This window comes from Spinacia oleracea, chromosome 2 (assembly GCF_020520425.1).
Source record: "Spinacia oleracea cultivar Varoflay chromosome 2, BTI_SOV_V1, whole genome shotgun sequence".
In the NCBI taxonomy this organism is placed as follows: domain Eukaryota; kingdom Viridiplantae; phylum Streptophyta; class Magnoliopsida; order Caryophyllales; family Amaranthaceae; genus Spinacia; species Spinacia oleracea.
This window is the reverse complement of record NC_079488.1, coordinates 2,834,090-2,856,762: the sequence shown is the minus strand read 5'-3', so window position 1 is coordinate 2,856,762 and position 22,673 is coordinate 2,834,090. Positions and strand designations below refer to the sequence as shown.

The following is a 22,673-nucleotide window of genomic DNA, read 5'->3' as shown; positions in this document are numbered from 1 at the left end:
CAGTGTATAGATTTGTGATGGAATACTAGCTTGGGGGTGTGTACATTTATGAAGGAAGGGGAGATAAGAAGAGGTGTTTGATTTTCATATTCTAATTGGAATCTATTTTTGGAAAGTTTCTACTTTTGGAATATTGTTATATTTGGAAAGTTTATATATTGAGAATATTTCTTTTCATGGAATGTTTCTACTTTTGGAAAGTTTCTATTTTGGAAATCTTAATTCTTGAAATGTTTATACTTTTGAAAAGCTACTATTTATGGAAAGTTACTATTTATGGAAAGTTTCTAATTTTGGAAAATGAATCTTCTATGATTTCAATTAAGCAAGTTTGAATTAAATGGTTTGAAAGTATGTTCAACTATATATAAATGTTTTACATGTCCTGCATATATTCGTACTTAGTTTTGCTAACCCGTATTTCCTATTTGTTTTGGCTTGGCCCTGTTCACCTATGTTACTCAGACACGGGTGTCGGTGTCGTGTCCGACAAGGTATCGGAGTGTCTGACACTCTGATTCAAATAATTGCAGACACTCCGACACGGTCAAAGGAGTGTCTTGACTTATTTTTTAGACACGGCTCGCATATAAAGTGTCGGATAATAAAAGCGACACTTCTTATAAAATACAAAAATAAATGAAAATCGTGAGGTACAACGTTTATTCGCCAAAAATAAAAGAGATAGTTTTAAAAAAGGTTACTGTAAGTTACAAAGAATTTTAAAAAATAAACAAAATAAAAAAATGAAAAGTTGAATAATAAGGGTCTACCAAATTAATGGAAAAGATTCCTCAGAAAGAAGTAAATGCATGTGGGTTTGTTCCACGTGGCCCACCCTCTACCACACCCTTGTTTACTTTTGAAAAAGGTTACAACAAAAAAAGGAAAAGAGAAAAGCAAGCAGTTCTTTTGCTTTCTTTCTCACTTCCATTTTTATGCCTTTTCCCTTCAGCAACACCCAAAAAAACGACGGGAAGGCAACTCGGCCATGGTGATTCTCAAGAAATTATCAATGAAAACGAAAATTGAAGATTTCATTAAGCTCGTTTTTCCTTCTACAACAAAAGCCCCAACCTATTTTTTCTTCTCTTCCCTTCCCTGACCATCAATTGTTAGATTTAGGGTTTCGAATTCTTCAAGATCCAAGTTTTTAGTTCCGGGTAAGATTAATTTTATCACCTAAATCTTCATCTTAAATGGGAAAATTTGAATCTTTTTACTCCTTTTCTTCTCTCCTTCCGATTCCGACACTGCAATTCGGACCCTTTTCCGACACCGGTGTCGACACCTCCCCGGACACGTGTCAAGTGTCGTGTCGCGGGTCGGGTCGTGTCGACACCGACACCCACCGTCCGGCGGAGTGTCGGAGTAACATAGCTGTTCACCTTTTGGTGAGCAGTTTTCAGGAACTTGATGTGACGATGTGACATGATTGCATACGGGAATAATGGAGAGTTCACTAGTTAGGGTTTATTTTTCTAAGTTGGTTTCATTTGTGAGTTCAGATTTTAGTATTTAAATTCCAAGGGTTTATCGAATATACAATAGTATTATTTCGATTATTATTATTCAATAAAGAAAAGTATTTGAGTTATTCCGCTGCATTAGTTGAGTTAATTAGCCTTTAACGTAATCACGTGGCGGTAATACTCCTAAATTTCTCTCAAGGTTGGTTTTATCTACATAAATCTTGGTTTTTAAAAGAGAGAAATTTGGGGTGTTACAATTAACTTATACATGCTTGATGTTGATCGAGATAAAAGTAAGTGTTCTATTATCTTAAGCCAAGATGGAGGTTCGAGATGAGATAATCATTTGTGATGTTGGTACTATGTAATCCCCCGTAAATTTATAAATTTTAACGTATATTATTTATATTTAAATAGAATTTATGAATTTTGAGTAATAAATATATAATTAACGTATATTTATTTATTACATTTTAATATTTTCAACGATTTACGAAATTGGAAATGATTTTTGAATTTTAAGTTAAAACGAATTCGAATTACGAAATTCCGTTCCATTGAAATTAGGAAGCAATCCTAACCATTTTTGATTCAACAACCCAAATCCTACTCCTAGCCCAATTGGGTAAAGCCCAAACCATTAAAACCCAAAAAGAACCCAAACCCCCACCCAAAACTAATTCACGTGAAAATCAAAAGCAAGAAAAAAATCAAAACCTTCTTTCTCCCTATTCTTTCACGTGCAAGACCTCACAAAACCCTTCTCCTTGCAAACACCAGCACTCCTTCCTCCCTGTTCGTGCCCCTCTCAACCACCAACAGTACACGCAGCCACCAGTTGCGCATCCACCGCGACGCCCTGCTGCTGTCGCGCCGCCGTCCATCTCCTCCACGCACAGCAGCAACCTTCGTTCCTCCTCTTCATTGTTGTTTCTCCCTGCTCTGCAAGTTGCGCCGCCTGCAAGACCACCGCGAGAGCCTGCAGCCACCAACCACGCCTCCCAGTCCCACAGCCGCGCCGCCCTGCCGCCGACTTTCACTCTATCTCCCTCACTTTTGGTTATTTCTTAAACCCTAAGTTATTTAAATGTTTTAATTAAGTTTATTGATTTTTGTTTATGTTTCTTGAATTAAATTATTAATCTTTATAGTTAAATTATAATTTTCAGATTTGGTATTGATATTATAAATTAATTATTTTTAGTTTTGGTTGATTAATATATAAGTTAGGGTTTAAATTAGTTTAGTGATTTAATTCATGTTATTGAATTTAAATTATAAGTTATTATGATTAAATTATATTTTCAGATTATGTATTATGTTTAAATAATAAATTCAATTTTCAGATTATGCGATTGCATTGAAATAATGATTTTTAATTATTAAAGCATGAATTTTTAAGGTTTTAATAGTTTTAAAATCATGGTATGATGTTTATGAGTTATTAAGGTTATTGTTTTTATGATTTTAAGCATATTAATTATGGTTTAGCGAAGTTTTAAACTATTTTATATTGCTGGAATTTTAAAAAAGGGATGCTTTATTGGAGTTTATGATAATTGGTGATCATTAGTGTAGTAATCACTATTCTAGGAAGTTATTTAGTTAAGTTTCGATATTGGGGATGGTTCAAAATATGTTTAGGGTGTATTTAGAGTACTTTAGTATTGCTGTAAATTGTTGGTTATTGATTGGGGAATTTTATTGGTTGTTTTTAGGCGGAGAATTCTTTGTAGGCGACTTCTGAATTCGTTAAAGTGGCCTATCAGTTTGTTTACACAAGGTACGTACATACCGTGTGCTTGGATGTGTGTTGTATTGAGAATATGATGAATATATTTATGAACTTGTTTATGTTGGAATTTCATGCTCAATGTCGTTGAATTAATGCGTTGAGCATAGAACTTTATTTATAAGAATTGAATCATGTTAGCATGGAATATTGATGCAAGCATGTTGGTTTTGTGGAACTTTATATTATTTAATATTGGTTTAGATCTTTATTGATCGTTGTTCCTCTTTAGATTTTCACTACTTTATAAGGGCCGAGAACCTTGTTTGGTAGTTGAACCTTATACCTAATAAAGGTTTTTAAATATGGATAAAGGAAGGATTAAAATAGTTGGAATTGGCTCTTGGTTGAATGTTGTGATCACTGGTTTAACTCAAAGATAAAAGAAGTTGTGTTTACTTGTTGAATATAATATTTATGTTGGATGAGTCATAACCAAGTATTAAAAGTTAAGTCATGTAAAGTGAAAATGAGTAGCAATAGCTTTAGACTGTGCACGTCTAAAGTGACGGACAATCAGGAGTTGGGGTCATGGGTAGCCTATGGCTTTTTCTGGGGCCGGATTGATCACCGGTTCTATTTTTATTTAAAAGTCCCTCGATATCGCAGGTCATTGGGGTTTACGGAGTCGCGCCCGTACCTCGTCTTCCTTAGTGAAGAAGAAGAAGTTTCTAGTAGACAACTCAGTCCATTGACTATTTCAATCAAAATAATGTTAATGATACAAAGGTCTAGTTCAGTCAAATATAGTCTTCAAGTCAATATATTTTGATTATCCTTGCTTATGTTTTATTAGTATCATGTTAGGTTTGTTCGTTCAATAGTATCATGCTAGGATTATTATTGTTTTAGTATGTAGTACTCAGCTTTGCTGATTACGTGCTTTGTTTGTGTATGTTGATCATGGCTATGCCTTATTGATCCTGTGATGACCCATCTTTGGTGAGTAGTCTCTAAGGATCAATAAGCGTTGTCCATCTACAGGTTTGAAGATGATGCATCATGGGGATCGGGATTAGAGAGCTCGTATGGTTTTTGTCTTGCTATGTTATTTGTTATTTGGGTTTGTTAATTGAGACTTTAAACTTGTCGTACTATTTATATTTCCTTATTTTCGTTGGTTGATTTTTGGGACTAAACCTGTAATCAATTATTTATAAACCTAAAGTTAGTTTTATGTTTTCCGCTGCAAAATTCTGAATAAGCCGTTACGTTTTCACACGGGCGATAATGCCTTGATAATTCTCTACGTTTTATATTAAAAGGTTATTTTAGAAAAGAGAGAATTGTCGGGGTGTTACAAAGTGGTATCTAGAAGCTAAGGTTTTACTTTAATAAATTTTTAGGCGCCTAACTATCTAGTTATTTAAAATAAATTTCTTAAAAATCGAGCTTCTACGTACGTATTATAGTGTTCAAAAATTGGTACTTTTTTTTGGGGGGCCGATTTCCTTTTATCTCGTTTGAAAGTATATAATATTTTTTTTTTATTAAGTTCGAAATCAAATTATTTATTCGAATTAAAGTGATACTTTCGACATTTTTATTTTCTTTATTTATTTATTACTCAAAAAAAAAAAAAAATATGAATACATTTTTTTTTTAAAAAGGAGTTCAATTTTTTTTTTTTAAAGTTGTTTCAAGAGTTAGAATTCGTTAATTAGGAAATATAAATCTTTTCGAATTAATAACTTTATTCTCGAATTTATTCGCTACGCATTTTCTTAACTTATTTCACTTTATTTATTTTATATTTTTATTTATGTTTTTATTCTATGTTATAATTTTATTATATTTTCATTCTTTTATTTCGTTATATAAATGATTCTAATGCTTTAGTTTATGAGAGATGGGTAGTATAAGAAGGGCATATAAGATAGAATTATATGTGCATTAGTAGCTAGTCAATGATAAGAAATTGATTGTTATGTATGTGCATGTGCTAATTGTTTAAGTGTTACATTTACATGTGCATAAAGAATTGTTTGATTCCACCAAACTTATTGATTATTGAACCTTGTTTATGTTTTGGCTGGAAAATCGTTAGTGAGACCTTGAATTGTTTATTTCAGGAATAAAATGTTTCTTTCCAAGTATACCAACATAGGATCATTCGAGAAACTTGATATAGAAACCCCTGATATTTACGTGAAGAAAATTGTGTTTGGATGTGAATATTATGCTAAAGTTCAAGGGCAACCTATCTTAATGAGAAAGGATATCATAGCAGCCACTATCATTAATTGCTTACCTAACAAATTTCCATACCTAGAACTTAAGGAAAAGTTTAAAGACATGCATTCTGATAATGGAACTCCAAACTTGGCTAAGTATGGGACTTGGGATGGTAGATGGAAATATGACTCAGAAATTCTGACCACCATTATTGAGGCGGCAGAAAGTGGGTTTAGAGACGGTAAAATCGTAGGGAGTCATGTTGGAGATGCAGTTACAGAAGAACCTATGGGAGTAAGTGTAAATAATGACATAGAGGAAAATGATGTAGCTGTGGAGAATGGGAATGTAGGTGTTGAGGCAGAGAATCCTAACCCAGCGGCTCATGAGCCAACCATTGAGATTTCTAGTGATTCGGATGCAGAGCTCGAAAGTGAACAGGTGATGGCAAGTGAGCCTAATCAAGATGAAGACATGGGAGAAAATACAAACCTTGAGGAAGACCCTGATGAAGACCCTGAAGAAGAGTTCGATGATCTTGAGATCTAAATTTCCCTCCGCAAGTTTCAGGAGCAATGGATAGGCAAGAGGCCACAAATATTTTGAAGTAATAAATAGTTAATTAGCTCTTTTATGTTTTAAAGAATAAGTAGCAAAGCTACAACTGTTTAAGGTTTAAGTTTATTGAAGTTTGAAATATTCTTTATTATTTTCAAGGATGTAATAAACCTCTATGGAGTTAGCAATAAAAGTTAAAGTTTTCAAGGAATTGTTCTTTATTCTATTTTGAGGATTCCATAATACCCCAACCTCTAGGTAGTACGTCGTGGATTAATCTTCCTATTGGTTGCATACTCAGTGTGAATTGTGGATCAATTCAATTGCCACAAAAATATTAAATGATTTGAGTACATAAAGGAAGTGAGGGCCAATCTAGACCCTCATGACCAATATGATTCAAAATGTTATGCCTTATGTGTAGTGTGTAAATGTCTTTCGTGAATTATTGAGGATGATTATTTTTCAATGATTATTGCATCTTGTAGACGATCGTTGCACTTTCGTAAACGATTGTCGTGCCTTCGTAAAGGATGTGTATTAATGTGAACATTGTTGGTTGAGGTGATCTTTATGGTCAATTCAAGTATTAAATTGTATGGAATAACGTATAAGTGATGTTTCAAACCTAAAGTAGAATATACTAATTGCAGGTCGCGTTCTAGAATGGCCAACAACAATGATTTAGCTGCTGCGATTCGCCTCTTGGCGGAAAAGCTAACCCAGGAGAGGACTGAGCGCCCTGATTCTGCAGGGGAAATGTTTGAAAGACTTTCTAAGGTTAAGCCACCGTATTTCAAGGGGCAAGCAGACCCAACCTTCCTGGAAAACTGGATTAGGGAGTTTGAGAAACTATTTGAGGCTGTGAGTTGCTCTGGGAGCATGAGAGTAAGTCAAGCTGTCCTTTACCTGAAAGATGAGGCCGGCCTTTGGTGGAAGGAAAATGGAACTAGACTAAGTGCTGCTGAGGGATTCAATATGGATTCATTTATTGTTGCCTTGAGGGGGAAGTTTTATCCTCCTTTTATGAGAAAGCAGAAAGCGCAGGAGTTCATCAACCTTAGGATGATGAATATGACTATTGCTGAATACTATAGCAAGTTAATAGCTTTATCGAGGTTTGCACCTGAGGTGGTAGCTACTGAGGAGCTAAAGGCTCAAAGGTTTGAGCAAGGGCTGACTAATGAAATTCAATTGGGATTAGGTGGAGACTCTTTTACATCCTTAGACATAGTGTATGGGAGAGCTGCTCATATTTATGGTCTGCAGTCTAGAAAGGACAAGAAAACTGTAGTAATTGGGGAAAAGAGAAAGGATTTTAATGCTGGGGGTAACCGAGAAAACTTTAAAAGGAATAGAAACGGAAATGGGAATGGAAATGGAAATTTCCAAGGAGGACACAATCAGGGGTACAACAACTCGAACTCATCTGAGAGAGTGCATCATTGCAAGATGTGCAGTAACAATCACCCTGGTAAGAACTGCAAAGGAGAATTAGTGACCTGCAACTATTGTCAGAAAATGGGGCATAGGGAATATGAGTGCTTCACTAAGCACAGAAAGGAACAAAATAGTAATGGAGGTGGAAACCAAGTGAAGTTTAACCAATCTGGAGGTCAAAATTTAAAGCCTGGAGGGGCACAAAACAATCAAGAGAACTATAATAAGCCTGCAAATGATAACAACAACCCGAATAAGGCTCCAGGAAAGTTGTACATAATGAATCAGAATGAGGATGAACGATCTGCCGATATAGATTCTGGTACTTTTCTATTAACTCCGCGCAAGTTAAGCATTATTTAATTAGTGGTGACTTGTTCTTTTGTTTCGTCATCTGTTGTGAAAAGTCTAAAGTTAGTAGTTTTAGTGAAATAGGAATTTTGAGGATAGAATTCGTCGAAAGAGAATTTTGGTTAGCTATTCCCTGAGGTGAGTTACGAGGGCGTAACTCGTTTTCTTTAAGGGGGTAGAATGCGATAGAAATTCGCGCTTTTTACCTATTTTTATGGTATTTTTATGCATTTTTTGCTTATTTTTAGCAACCTTTACAAGTTGATGCAAAGCAAATAGATTCTCCGCATAAGAAAAGGTGTTCACAAGTTGATGCAAAGCAAAACATTTTTTGCTTATTTTTCAATGATTATTGCATCTTGTAGACGATCGTTGCACTTTCGTAAACGATTGTCGTGCCTTCGTAAAGGATGTGTATTAATGTGAACATTGTTGGTTGAGGTGATCTTTATGGTCAATTCAAGTATTAAATTGTATGGGATAACGTATAAGTGATGTTTCAAACCTAAAGTAGAATATACTAATTGCAGGTCGCGTTCTAGAATGGCCAACAACAATGATTTAGTTTTATGTTTTCCGCTGCAAAATTCTGAATAACCCGTTACGTTTTCACACGGGCGATAATGCCTTGATAATTCTCTACGTTTTATATTAAAAGGTTATTTTAGAAAAGAGAGAATTGTCGGGGTGTTACATACTAAGGCCAATATATTAAGGGTAAAAGTACACAAAGCTCACTCTCATTATGTGAGAAAACTTTTTGATAGGCTTAATTATCATGTTAGATAGCCAATAATAGTATAGACTTATTGCGGTTCTAGTATATTGTTGTTGATAGTTATTGAGAAAGTACTCTCAAAATAATATGCTAATTTGTTTATAAGTCTATTGTGGTGATAATTTCTCTTGACTTGATGTTGCTTTGCAGTGTTTGCTGGTACTCTCACAACACTACTAGTGAATTTATTTTTCACTAGGTGGTAGTGTAATGTTTTGTGAAGATGCATAGCAGAAGTGTGATTCACTACATATATCAACTATGAAGTTGAGTTCATTGCATTGGATCTTATATGTCAAGAAGATGATTGATCGCAACATCTAAAGGAAGATGGTTCGTTGTGGGGGTAATGCGATCTCCACTTCTCTACATTTGGATTCACAAGTTTAAATGTGTGTTTTTCCAAGATCTATGTGTTTGGTGGAAATTTGAGACACATTCGTGTGTGAGACATGAGCTAATGAAGCATTTCTTGTGAAAGTGATACACCATTGGAGTATGTGAGAAAATACTTATTCAGATCCTTATATAAAGAATGAAGCATGGTTCTTGCTTTACACGCCGAGGGGAGTGGGTTTTGAATTCCATGTGTTGATCCATCCTTAGGGATGATAACGAGCTAGAGATTAAGGCTCTACATATGCTTAGCCTCACATACCTAGACCTCTTGATTGGATGGTGTCGTGAGAAGTTCTGGTGGATACATTGTTTAATGTGTTAGCTTCATAGACCTGGTTGGCTTCTAGTTGGACTGATCGTGAGATGGTTGGTATGAACATTGACATGTATGATAGCCTCATAGACCGAGGTCACTCGTGTTAGTGATGTCATGAGATGTTCTGGTTGGTTTTCTTGTATCTAGCCTCATAGACCGAGGTCACTTGTCTAAGTGATGTCATGAGATGCCCTTGTAGATACGGTTGTTCTTGTTTAACCTCATAGACCGAAACCATTCGAGTTAATGGCGCCGTGAGAAGATCTATATAACTAGCCTCACAGACATAGGCCATTCGAGTTAGTGGTGTCGTGAGATGACCGGTGAGTTGTATAGATGGAAGGTTGAACTTAAATGTTCTTAATGTTCATGTGGAACACCTACGTGAGTGTGAAGGGATGGCCTCCTTCTATGAAAGACTTTGTGTATGTCTTATTAGAGCGCTCACTAGAATCCCAAGGTATTCGTGGCCATGTGCGAAAGACCATGTCTCTCGTGTACGACTGTCATGTCGTATGTGGATTTCATTGAGTTATTGTAATTTTTCTTCTGTGAAATGTTATGTATATATCGCGGAATCGCTCAAGCTCCTATGGCAAGGTATGTGTTGTCGGGTCCCTTCTATTATCTAGGAGTTCAATCCTTTGGACACTCTCTAGATCGTCGAACACCCCACTCCATTATGTGTTAGTTCAAACCTTTAGGATACTAACATTTAAGTACCAAGCTATTCATTATGTCCGTATGCATTAGTGGGGGATTGTTGGGAATAATAATGCATTCGGAGGTTTTAAGTTTGGACCCGGTCGGGTTAAATGGCCCAATGGACCGGTAGGACTTAAACCCACTTTCCTTTTCTCGTAAACATATAAACACTCCCTATTATTCTTTTCCTGATGTATTACATTAATATATTCAGATTCATGGAGAGACAGAAAACAAAAAAATACAAACCCTAATATCTCCATTCGAGATCTGAGCAGTTCTTGAACAATTCCAACCTTTGAGTTCGGGGTGTAGAATTTAGAGGTGTTGTGTTAACCTTGGGGGACGTTCGTCACTATAAGCCTGCATCGGTAGGGTGGCGAAATTCGCTTCTAAGGCAGTGGCCTCCATACCACGATGCAACGCTATTCTTATGAGATCTACCATCAAGTAATATCCTCACCTTGTCTATAATTATTTCTGATATCAACAGTTACTTTTCCTACAATTGATCCAGATGAGAATTTGAGGACTAAGCTACTTACTTGGCACCATGCCTCACCTGAATGTGGCCACTCAGGGAGGGATAAAACTCTGAAAAAAATGAAGATCTTATTACTGGAAGGGCATGACAAGGGATGTCCGACAATTTGTGAGGAAATGTATCATTTGTCAAGCTTCTAAATATGATACAGCAGCAAAGCCTGGACTTTACAGAGATTGCCTATTCCTGAACAGGTATGGATGGACATTTCCATTGATTTTATTGGAGGACTGCCCAAGTCAAATGGGAAAGAGGTTATTCTAGTGGTTGTGGACAGACTCAGTAAATATGCACACTTTATGCCTTTGTCACACCCTTACTCAGCTATACAAGTTGCTCACGCTTATCTAGACAATGTATACAAGTTGCATGGTTTGCCAAAGAGTATAGTCAGTGATAGGGATACCATATTCTTGAGTCAATTCTGGAAGGGGTTGTTTTCACTTCATGGAACAGAATTCATGCTATCACCCTGAGACTGAGGTAGTAAACAAATGTCTGGAAACATACCGAAGGTAGAATTCATGCAATATTTGATACAGTGAGAGAACTGTCCTAATCATGAGGATAGCTGAACTGGGAAGGAGCTGAAGAGTTTGAGAAAAGATTTCCTGATTTCCCTATTCTTTGATTACTCTACAACAGACTTGGGACAAGTCTTTTAGGAGGAGGAATGATATGTTAAGGGTCAGTTAGCATTAGTCGTGTTGACTTTTAACAATTAATCAGTTTTGGAGGGAAAAGCTGTGTAACTAACTTTCAAAACAGAATATATTTTCTGTTACACTTAGTCAGTTAGTTCAGCTGTCACTTAGCTTAGCTAATAGCAACGTCAGTTGTATAAATAGCATATTCCATGGTTTGTAATAGATCAACAAATGAAATAATAAAGTTCCTATTCTTTCCCATCTCATATTCTCTCTCTTTTCAGTTGCTAATTCTAGCTTCCGCCATTAATAGAATTCTATTGAACTCGAGTTAGTTAGCTCTTACAGTTAAGGGTTGCCCTGACTGTAACAGCAGCTTTCCAACACATGACATAGATAATTCACATAAAATATGGCTTATGCCGAGGGAGAAACAGGAAAGCCAAAAATCTATTTATGAAATTAGACACAATACAACAGGTTTCCAACATATGACATAGATGATTCACATAAAATATAGCTTGTACAGAGGGAGAACACAGGAAACCAAGTAGTAAGAGCAGACAGAAAAATAATTACTACCTGAGTACACCAATGACAAAGCAGACAAGCCACATTCGCCAGTTCAGCCTTGTAGTTTTAGCAAACTTGCCAAGGAACTCAACTATCACGACCTACCATATATACAACAAAACAAAAAAAACTTAATAACAATTTAAAGAGTTTGCCCAACTTTGACATGTTAACAGTGCATACACATTATTTTACCAGCCTTACCTGTACTATTATAGTTACTGCTACTACTCCCATAAACAATTGGTTTCTAAGAACTCCTTCAAATATATTAATCCGATCTGGCTTACGAGCATTGAACTCATTAAAAATCTACACAACACCAAATTCCATCAAAGTGTTAGTACAGCAGTCGAAGTCCACGGATTTGTCAAAACACCTAACCTGCATCTCAAGTGTATATTAACTACATGTCTATATACCCATACCAAAAAGAAAATTGTAAGCATCTAGGGAATGAAAAGATATGTGAAAAACTACACATCCCCCCCCCCCTCCCCCCCGCCTGACATCTACCTAATTTATCTGTACTCTAAGCTCACCTGACAAAGCACAAATGCATTGAAGATCACTGTGTTGTTTACTTCGTTAGCGAGTTCAGTTGAATCATGCTGCAGACGCAAGATATCATGACCTCGGAAGTTGAGTACAAGCAGAACAATCACTTGATACACAGCCTATGATACCGAAAAAACAGGCAAGTTATATTATGAACATCGATCAATTCAACTATAAAGTATCTGCATTTAATATTTGTATATAAGAGGCAGACCTGTATCAATAGATTCCTCCACATAATATTTGTTATAAGAGGCTCCCTACAAAAAAACAAGTTCAATTTTTTTATATTTTCCAGGATACTCAAGGACAAAACTGAAACCAATTGCTTAATAACCAGTTCAAGAAATCTTCAATGCAACACACATGAGAACTTCCAGCTATAAAACATGATGCTATCAAATGTCATCGAACAGTTCAATACCTATTTATGGAATTGGAAAATCACCATCTAGAGTTCATAAAGAAAGGGAACAGCTACAAGCTCTCAAATTTTGGTACAGGATGATGATTATGATGATGAAATGGAAAAGAACATAGTAAAGATGAGATTATTCAGAGCTTCCAATACAAACCTTCGACCAACTGGAGGTCTGTGCATAAGGTGATCTGTAGGTGGTTCTGTAGCCAATGCGAGCGCTCCTAGAGTATCCATTATCATATTGACCCAGAGAAGCTGCATTGCACAAACGCGATATTACTGAAGATGGTTATCTGAATGTTATGCAACTCAAAACTAGCAAATGCCATATCCTTCGAACTAGAGAAAGAACAGGTGAGACAACTACCTGTACAGCATTTAAGGGGACATCACCAGTGGAAAATGCAGCAACAACATTGATTATGAGGGCAGCCACATTAACTGTAAGTTGGAATTGAATGAATTTCTGAATGTTTGCATATACAGATCTACCCCATCTAACAACCTGCGAGTTACAAAAAAAAGTGTTCCTTAACCAGTTGATCACACACTTCAAATAATAGTATGAAGAGCAGGAAAGAAGATTCGCACTTAAAGAATCCACCCAGAGAACCAGTAGATATAAATATATACAGACTTTCGTCAAGCTTTCAACAAACATACAGCAAGGTTAAGTTGATTGGCATTTGCACATCATACTATGTCTCCAGAGATTCCTCATGCATCATGACTAATTGACTACTAAGTGAAATGAGCCACAGTTCTTTCCATCAACTGACTACTACTAAGACAAACCTACCTTAACAACTGAAGCAAAATTATCATCCAAGATGATGATATCTGAGCTTTCTTTTGCCACTTCTGTACCAGCAATACCCATTGCAAGACCAATGTCTGCCTAAAGCCAAAGAAAAGATAAGACTTTCAGTATTAACAATACAGAAGAAGGTTAGTCTGCTATTAAGAAAAGGTGACGGAGAGAGATCCATTCACAACATACCTCATGTAATGCTGGAGCATCATTAGTTCCATCACCAGTAACAGCTACAACATGACCCTTTCTCCTTAAAGCTTGAACAAGCAAAAGCTTGTCATTTGGTGAAGACCTTCCCATCACCTGTAACACATAGTTACTGCTGTCAGTCGATGTTACTTGTCATTCTATTATTTAAGCACTAAACTTGAAGGTTCACTGTTGAATTCTTTCCAAGGCAATAAAACCAGGGGATATAATGCTAACTGAAAAGAGTAAACAAAGTGAAAGCGTATACTGATATCTTGTCTGCAATCTCTTCTCTCTCAGCTTCTGATTTGCTACGAAATGACTTTCCCTCAATCAAGTTTGGTTCATTACAATCTGCATCTGAAGCTAGGATACCACACTCCAGAGCTATCGCTTTAGCAGTCTGAAGGTTGTCACCGGTGACCATGCGCACCTGAAGCCACATCAGACAAGGATTAGAAGTGGGATTGCCATTCTAAATAAATACACAAATAAAGCATGATAGATCCTAGGAAAATTCAGGAGAGAAAATTCGTCAAAAACTCAAAAGCATAAGAAAGTTTGTGTAAGCTTAAACATGACATGTCAATGAACCAACATAGTAAGCAGTTAGGCAATGCAGCCACAATCTTAAGCATGTAAATCTTTACAACTTCTCCAAATCTGTCCCCCTTCTCCTGTCTCTTTCAGTCAACTCATATGACCCAGAAAACCAAGTGGTTTCCACATTTATAACATAAGCAGTTCTCTCCACAACAACTCTACAAGACTACAACTCATGATCACTAGGATGATAGCATAGGAGGGAGTCAAAGCTTATTCCAGAAACGTATAGGCCCTTACAGAAGTCAAACCAGAGAGACATAACAATAAAATGATATAGAGCGATCACCAAAGCCCTATTGCTGCCAAAAACACCAAAGCCTTAGACAATACTCTCTTATAGATAATTAAATACCCATTTGTTCAGTCACGCCAATTTAAATACATATTAAGGAGGTGTTCTTTTCAACTTATATGACCTTATTTAAACAAGTTCCAGATCTTATAAGTTCAGAAAGATCATATAATCCTATAGGTTCCAATAAGTTCCAATGAATAGAATATGTAATATTATGATTATAAATTTATTATTATTATCATTATTACATATTTGACAATTATTTACGTTGGTACATTAAACAAATCATATTCATACTGTTATATTACAATAATTCATGGTTACTAATTTATGGTTAATATTATCAATGGTTACGTCGGATTCGGAACTGAATTTTAAAAATAAAGTATTAGAGTATGGAGTAATAATTTATATTATTAATAATAACATAAAAGACATAATTATTAATATAAGAAGTAAATAATAATTACTTTATTAATATAGATTTATTTATATTTGCAATCAACTATTATAAATATTCTAATGGCTAAAAGTTTATAAATAATCTACTGTAATAAACTTTAAATAAGATCTAATAAGGTTTTATAAGGTCCTGTAAGTTAGATAATTTCAGGTCCTATAAATTGAAGTAAACACACCCTAACTTTGCTTCTGCGGGCCAGTTAAATTTGAGAGAGGACCTCAAGCAAGTGTTGAATAATGGGGTAGTTACCCAGGTTCAGAGACCTTAGCACGGAAAACAGGAATATCAAAGCAGATGCACATGGGCAAGGGTCAATGTTATCAAGATATGTTAAATTCTCATTGGAGTTCTAAAAACTCAACTTGATAATACAAACTTTGGGGGCAAAAGAAGCTTCATTAAGCTTCCGATACTACAAAATTGATTGCATCTTAAGAAACATACCTTCACACCAGCAGCCGTGCATAACTCAACTGAATCTCTGACTCCAGGGCGACAAGGATCCTACAAATTAACAATCAGACTTCTTAAAATTTGGTAAAGCACTTAGATGACATTCAATCCCATCATCTCCAGCACTAAACATAAACATGAAAGGCGTAAAAACAAGAACCAGTGGTATTAAAACAAAGGGAAGAAATATGAAGATAATAATCAACTGCTACATAAGAAGAAAGTAAATATTTGGTGAACATAACGTCTCCCAGTAACTGCTACTCAAGATAATGTCCCTGATTCTGACCTGGTATTGAAAAGGCATAGGTTAAGGTGCAAGTCAATTGGCCAATACATGAATACATAGACGCAGAAAATTCAAGTGTTCACAGAAGTTTTTAAATGTTAATCCATGTCCAAACTTATTGCCTTGTTTATCGCAATGCAAACTACAATAGACTTCAATGATCCAAGACTTGCAAAAGCATAGAATAGTGATTCTACAGAGAGCTTAAATATCCTCTAACAGTGATAAGAATTGTGATGACATAAACCCTTTGCACTGACAGTGACACTCATATTAACGATCAAGTACCTTTATACCAACAATTGCCAGCAAAACCAACTCATCGTCTGGAATCACCCACTGAGATAGTTTATCTTCATCAAACGGCACTTTATCCAGCTCGAGTGATCTATATGCAATGGCAACGCAACGGAGACTTTGCTCTGCCATCTGGTTAATAGCCTTTTTAAAATATGCCACCTGTGACATCAGAGGTAGCCAATTAAAACAATATATCATGAAACGAGTGCATGCACTTAAACAGCCTACCAAAATGGCGATCTTAAAAATCACCAAGCAAATTCTTAATAATAACAATGTTTTTTATTCCGAACTTGGCAAGAATTCCAGTACTCTAAAATATGCCCACAATTTGGTACAATCGAGAAACTCAAGGAGAACTAACGTTACTAATTTACTATTACCGACCTCTATCAGGACAAAGATAATTCACCCAGTTATATAGTTCTGTACATTCTTGTGTAGACTAAAAAGTCATAATACAAGAGGGAAACTAACAAAGCTCTTCGGCCCAATTGTTTCTACTTTCATCTCTATTCTATAAGGAACTCTTGAGGTCATTATCGTAATTGACCTTTTGGCATCTTCCTATAAAATAGTCTAAAACGCTCCTAGTACTTACAAACTATATCAACATTAACTGTAAACTAAAATAAATTAGTCAATCATATTTCATCACAGCTGACAAAAAGTCAAAATAAAAAAGGAAAGTCACAATCAAATACTTAATCCCAATCAAATATACTCCTTATTAATAACATAATATATTTTTTCTTTCAAGTACTTCATTATGCCACATTTTGATACTGTCACAAATAAATCATATTTTAATTTAAAGTTTTTAAACAAATTTCAATCAAACAAACATAATAAAAATCCATCCCCCAATTATTTTGATGTCTACTTTTTCTTTTGTGGATAAATTTTCTACATAACATAATTTGGTTTTCTAATATATCTTCGCACGCCTTGCGTGCATATAAGACTAGTATAATATATCAGAAGACGAGCCACAACAGATTTAAAAAATAGGATAATGTGTGAATATTCTATGGGACCACATTTTCTGCTTTACCTTCTGTTCGTCCAGTGGAGCCAAAGTGTCATTTGCATCCAAAAAACTAGTGCACGAGGCCAAGACAATTTCAGCAGCTCCCTTCCAGTGTACATGAACTTCATAACCAGTCTGCAAATGAGATATAAAAAAGGAGCAATAAGTTCATGGTAGAAAATAGCCATCTGTTCAAGTACCCACTTTCGCTACCATAAAATTAATATTTCAAAATTGGCAAACGGAGGAAGAGAGACCAGGGTCATTCTTAGCTTATTGCCACTAAAACTGTCTAGAGGGTTTAATAAGCAGGTTGTACCATGTCCATGTAAAAAACAAAGATTTACAGCAACCATTACACTAATAGTTTGCTCATTCACCAGTCACCACTTGCGCATATAAAAGCCATTTAATTATATTTTGGTGGAAGGATCAATAAAGGGGGGGAAATGGGTTGACATAAAATTCTGTCACACAACTTACTGTTTTAACTGCAACGCCTCCCTTTTTTTTCTCTGAATTGAACGGGAATGCATGGATGATCTTAGACTCCGCTCTTTTAGCATCAAAGTTCATTCCAAGCTGAAAATTTCAAGTTAGCAATGAGGAAAAAGATATTATCAGCTTCAATTACCAATATCGCAAATTAAGTACCTTAACTCCCCAAGAAAGGATGGCTTTTTCTGTTGGTGACCCAGAAATTTCGATATCACCACCACCCTGCATTGAAAACAAAAGAAGTAGCACAAGGCCATGGCTTAATAATTCACTTTCAAAAGCCAATAACTATTACTTGGACGAAATTTTCAAAAACTTTCTAATTTTAGGGTACTTCTAAAAGCTTTTCCAGCTAATAAGAGAGGGGTGAAACTCTAGAAGCTTAACTGCCTCTGTATGTTGAGATATTATTGGACTTAATTATTTTGCAATGCATTAAAGTTTTTTACTCATTACTAAAAATGCTCCCTATCTTAATTATTTATCCATCCAACTTCAGACGGAGCAAAAAACAAGAAGTGGAAACACCTTCATATTATCTTAGAATTCCTGGTTCAGCAGCAGTGGGTGATTTCTATTAGCCACCCTTAGCCCCACCATGTTAAAAAGAGGCACAAGATATTCAACAGAAAGTTAACGATGCCAGTAACACATAATTCGATGCCAGTAACACACAATTCCTCTGATCTTTTTCTATTGCTACATAATCTTTATGAAGTTATATTCAGTGGCAAGATTGGCAACATTCCTAAGTGCACAATTGAGATTCAAAATGACATTCTTGAGCTTACTTCAATGTTGTCAATCTTTTCCTTTCACATAATCGCATGGGTCAAATGGTCCATCCCTACCCTTTATCAAATTTCCTTAATTTTTACGCCCAACCCACATAACGCAATAGATAATGAATGGAGAAAGTATTTCATATACCAATTTCTCCAGCATTTCAACCACCGGAAGACAGCAACTCAGAGAAAGGAAAACATCAAGGCAGGGTGAGGGAGAACACACAAAATACTATATACTTCCTCCGTTCTTTTTTTTGTTGACACGCTTCTTTCATCACTCTTTTCCAATGCACAACTTCAACCATTTAAATCTCAAATTATTAATAAAAATTACAAAAAGTTGATATTTTAAAAAAACACAATGACACGAATCTAATAAGATCCTACATGGCTATATTTTTTTATGTACAAATCACAAAAGATAGTCAAAGTGCAGTATGTGAATAGTATCAAAAGTCAAAATGCGTCAGCTACAAAAGAACGTAGGAAGTACAAGTTAGCACAGTTCCTCTGTTTCTCCCCAATTGGATATAAAAATACTTTAACAAGCCACAACTGCCTTAACCCCTAATTGCTACAAATTAGTTTGTCCCATAATAACCTATCACAAGAAGAAGCAACTCTATCAATAATTCTACCATTCTGTTCCAGCCAAATGGTTCACAAGATAAAATCAAGGCATTTCTCCATAACAGACTTTTCTCTTTCATCCTTCCAAACCCCAAAATATGCATTTACAACCAATTTATTATGTTCAACGGACTAACACAATCATCTATGTGGACCACAATTATAATATGATTCATATCAACCCAGTCCATCTGTCCATACCCCAACATTAAGTTTCAAAAAAGAAATTTCCTTTTTCAGAACCCCACCTCCCTCCAACAGTATCATGGGAGGGGGGGGGGGGGGTTCAAGGCTAGCAGCATGCTTTAGAGTGAAAATTCAAGGTGACCTAACCTCGGGAAGAAACACATTGCCAGTTGTATTCTGCGCAACGCCCTCGACGAGAACAGAGGATAACATGGGAGAAAACAACGAAACATCATTTGGTGGATCAAATTTCTTCCCATTGGCATGAGCTTCGACGACAGTCATCTGCAAGGAATTAGACAGAAATATGAGGTGTATGGTAATGCATTCAATAAATAAATTAAAAATAAGTAGAGTATATGAATTTCATTCCATTAATAATAAACACAAGAACTTGCAGCAACAACTTGTAGTAATTGTATGAACAGAGCCTTGCCAGATTCAGGGTCAACGTTCCAGTTTTGTCACTGCATATTGTAGTGGCAGAACCCATGGTTTCACAAGCTGAAAGCCTGCGAACCTGTAAAGGAGTAAGATTTGATCTATACAACATCATTAAATCAACAATAATTACTTAATAAATGCTTGAGATACAAACCAAAGCCTTGTCCGTCATCATTTTTCTCATTGAGTAAGCAAGCCTGCAAAAGACATCACAAAATTAATCAGCAATGAGAAGGATGCAAGTATATAACAGAATAGTTATCTAGAAATACAGTTCTAGACAACTGTGATATTGGAACAAACAAGAAGAGCAAGTATGCCATCTTGCAGCACAAGATTTATACACAAATGTTGAGTTCCTTTATTGATGAAGGGGGTATTAGACATACATTAAGGTTACAGCCAAGGGAAGACCTTCGGGCACCGCAACAACCACAATAGTCACCTGAAATGTCAATTAGCTGTAATGCCCACAAGAATAACAGCATATGTATCAAGAAAAAAAATATCCAGCAAAGGTGTACATACAGCAACAGTGACAATCCTGACGACTCCTCCTATCGCATGTTTTGCCCTTGTCTTTCCTTTCTGGAACTCTGGCATTCCTTTGGCATCTGTTGTATGACCAGTAAAGTACCTAAACCAGGGCGCCATATGTATTTTATGGTAAATAATAATACAACTGAATTCGTAGAATATAATATAAAATTGTGAACTGAATTCGTCTTACCTTGCAAGGAGGACAACTAAAACAACCAAGGCCACTGTTAAACCAGCTACACCAATAAAAGTCGCAAAGCCATTCAGGCGCACCTGAGGAATTAAAGACATCTAAATTAAAAATAGGTGTTACCGAAAAACAAAGTTATATATATATATATACTACCTCCATTCCTGAAAGTTCTTTACACGCTACTTTTTTGGCAAATAAAATTTACATTTACACTCTTATTTGACCCACCACTATTTCCAAGGTTCAATATTTTATTATGTAACTCAAACATAACTTACCCACTCACAATACTTTAATATTATTTTCATCCACTTGCATTGTTGGGCCATTTATCACCACTCATTTTCCCACTTATTACCCCCACCGTCACATGCTCACCAAAGTTTCTTAATTACCGTGCAAATAGTAAGCGTAAAGATCATTTAGGAACGGAAGTAGTATATAAATGTGTTCATAGTGACATGTGTATTAAGGAACATACCTGCAACGGTGTTTCTTCACCGGTGTCCTCTGAGATGCTGGCCATAAGCATACCCCATTCCGTGTTCATACCCACACTTGTGACCTGAAACAAATTAAATACTAAAAAACCGATTCCTTCAAACTGGGAATCTCATACAACAGGTCTGAAATAATTTATAACTACAACAGCAATAGTTGTCTGTAAGTGGGCTCTGTGCCGAAAAACAACACGAAACGTATACTACAGTAGACAGGAAGAAACAAACTAATCAAATGAATCCTGATGATGGTATAGAAGTCAAGAAAAGCCACATTAATGGAAGGTGCATTGCAATAACTGGCAGCATGCATAACTTTTGAACCGACAACTATCCTCTACTATACTCAATCTTTGAACAGACAAGACTATAAGTCCTTCGACATTGTAAATCACCCTTGTCAAGGATCAAGCCACTCAAGGATTGCAACTTGCTAGAATGACCCCATTTCAAATCAACTGTCATAGAAAATTTTCTAACAGCCAGTGATAATTGCTAGCGAGTTCTTGTTCCCTGCATTCCATGATGACACGCATTCTGACACATTTACTTGCCCCTCTTATTTTCTCTTACCAAATCAACCAATATATTTCCATCCATCCATACCCAACAAGACTGTAATTCTCTTGGACCAACGTTTCACTTCTCGAGTTTAGACAAATGAAATAAAATTGTTCTACTAAGTTTTTGCTTTATCATCTGCTTAGAGTAGTAAGTTAATTTCTATGAAGCATCAAGGTTGTAAAACAGCCTCTCGCATATTTTAGGGGTAAAGCTGATTGGGCCTAAGGTATCTAAGTAAGGCTGCAAATACATGACCACTTTAACTCGTCCCAGGACCCAGGCTGTAGCTGAGAGCCTTATTAGAGCACTGTAGTAACTTCATGGGTTTGTATGATTTTGGGCCATGGATACAGGACATGAAAGTCTGTTCCAGACTTGCAGCACCAATCCAAGGAAAATTGTGCCGGAAGCATACAAATGCCAACGTAGAGAATAGATAGTTAGTCGACTTGATTTGAATTTACGGGAAAATAGAAGATGTGCCTACTTATCCCTATACTATAAGCATCCTCTATCTACACTTGCAGTTCACAAAAAAATTCAACTAATACAAAGAAATACTACCAGTCGTCGTTTAGAAAGAAGCAGACAACTGTCATAGCCACTTGCATAGTCATGAGCAAATCACAGAAAGTGACGGTGGATACTCAGGAAATTCCATTAAAACAAACCCAATACTCCTGGAAACTAACACAATCATTTTGGACGAGAAGAGTATAATTTTGACTTCACCGAACCAACAAAGTAAAATGTCAAGATTGTGGAGTAAAATTATTCTTAATTTAGACAGAAGGCTGCAAAAATCCCAAAAAACATAAGTCTCAGTGCAGTTTCAAACTACAACCTCTGAGGCTCTGATCAGGGATTACATACAACTAAGGTTTGAAATTTACCAGCATAGTACCGTAGCCATCAGCTACTTTGCAGCCAGACATTAAGAAGGGTGACTTTGAATCCTTGGTAATCTACAAAAGTCCAGTTCACGAGGTTCAAAAAGTGGAATGAGGTTAGTACTTAAAAGTGTCAAGGACTAAGAATAGGAAGAAGCTTACGATTTTGCTCTCTCCAGTCATACTTGACTCGTCAATTGCAAGAGATTGACCAGAAATTAGCACTCCATCAGCAGCCACCTAACACAATCCAGCCCAATAAGCATATACAT

General features: G+C 36.0%; 1 protein-coding gene across 2 annotated transcripts in view; it reads right to left on the bottom strand.

Moving 5' to 3' along the window:
* Positions 1 to 22,673, bottom strand: part of LOC110805108 (calcium-transporting ATPase 8, plasma membrane-type) — a 46,850-nt gene that overhangs the window by 5,234 nt on the left and 18,943 nt on the right. For both annotated transcript variants that reach the window (XM_056836386.1, XM_056836385.1), the window contains exons 10-32: positions 22,564 to 22,641; positions 22,405 to 22,476; positions 20,929 to 21,012; positions 20,445 to 20,527; positions 20,243 to 20,351; positions 20,104 to 20,159; positions 19,869 to 19,911; positions 19,707 to 19,790; positions 19,418 to 19,555; positions 17,823 to 17,888; positions 17,652 to 17,750; positions 17,193 to 17,303; positions 16,127 to 16,297; positions 15,541 to 15,600; positions 14,001 to 14,165; positions 13,730 to 13,846; positions 13,529 to 13,627; positions 13,097 to 13,234; positions 12,884 to 12,984; positions 12,523 to 12,568; positions 12,293 to 12,427; positions 11,955 to 12,062; positions 11,760 to 11,851 (exon numbers count right to left, since the gene is read on the bottom strand). In XM_056836386.1, coding sequence (XP_056692364.1) covers positions 11,760 to 11,851; positions 11,955 to 12,062; positions 12,293 to 12,427; positions 12,523 to 12,568; positions 12,884 to 12,984; positions 13,097 to 13,234; positions 13,529 to 13,627; positions 13,730 to 13,846; positions 14,001 to 14,165; positions 15,541 to 15,600; positions 16,127 to 16,297; positions 17,193 to 17,303; positions 17,652 to 17,750; positions 17,823 to 17,888; positions 19,418 to 19,555; positions 19,707 to 19,790; positions 19,869 to 19,911; positions 20,104 to 20,159; positions 20,243 to 20,351; positions 20,445 to 20,527; positions 20,929 to 21,012; positions 22,405 to 22,476; positions 22,564 to 22,641 — 2,255 coding nt within the window. The remainder of the gene's footprint in view (positions 1 to 11,759; positions 11,852 to 11,954; positions 12,063 to 12,292; positions 12,428 to 12,522; positions 12,569 to 12,883; positions 12,985 to 13,096; positions 13,235 to 13,528; positions 13,628 to 13,729; positions 13,847 to 14,000; positions 14,166 to 15,540; positions 15,601 to 16,126; positions 16,298 to 17,192; positions 17,304 to 17,651; positions 17,751 to 17,822; positions 17,889 to 19,417; positions 19,556 to 19,706; positions 19,791 to 19,868; positions 19,912 to 20,103; positions 20,160 to 20,242; positions 20,352 to 20,444; positions 20,528 to 20,928; positions 21,013 to 22,404; positions 22,477 to 22,563; positions 22,642 to 22,673) is intronic.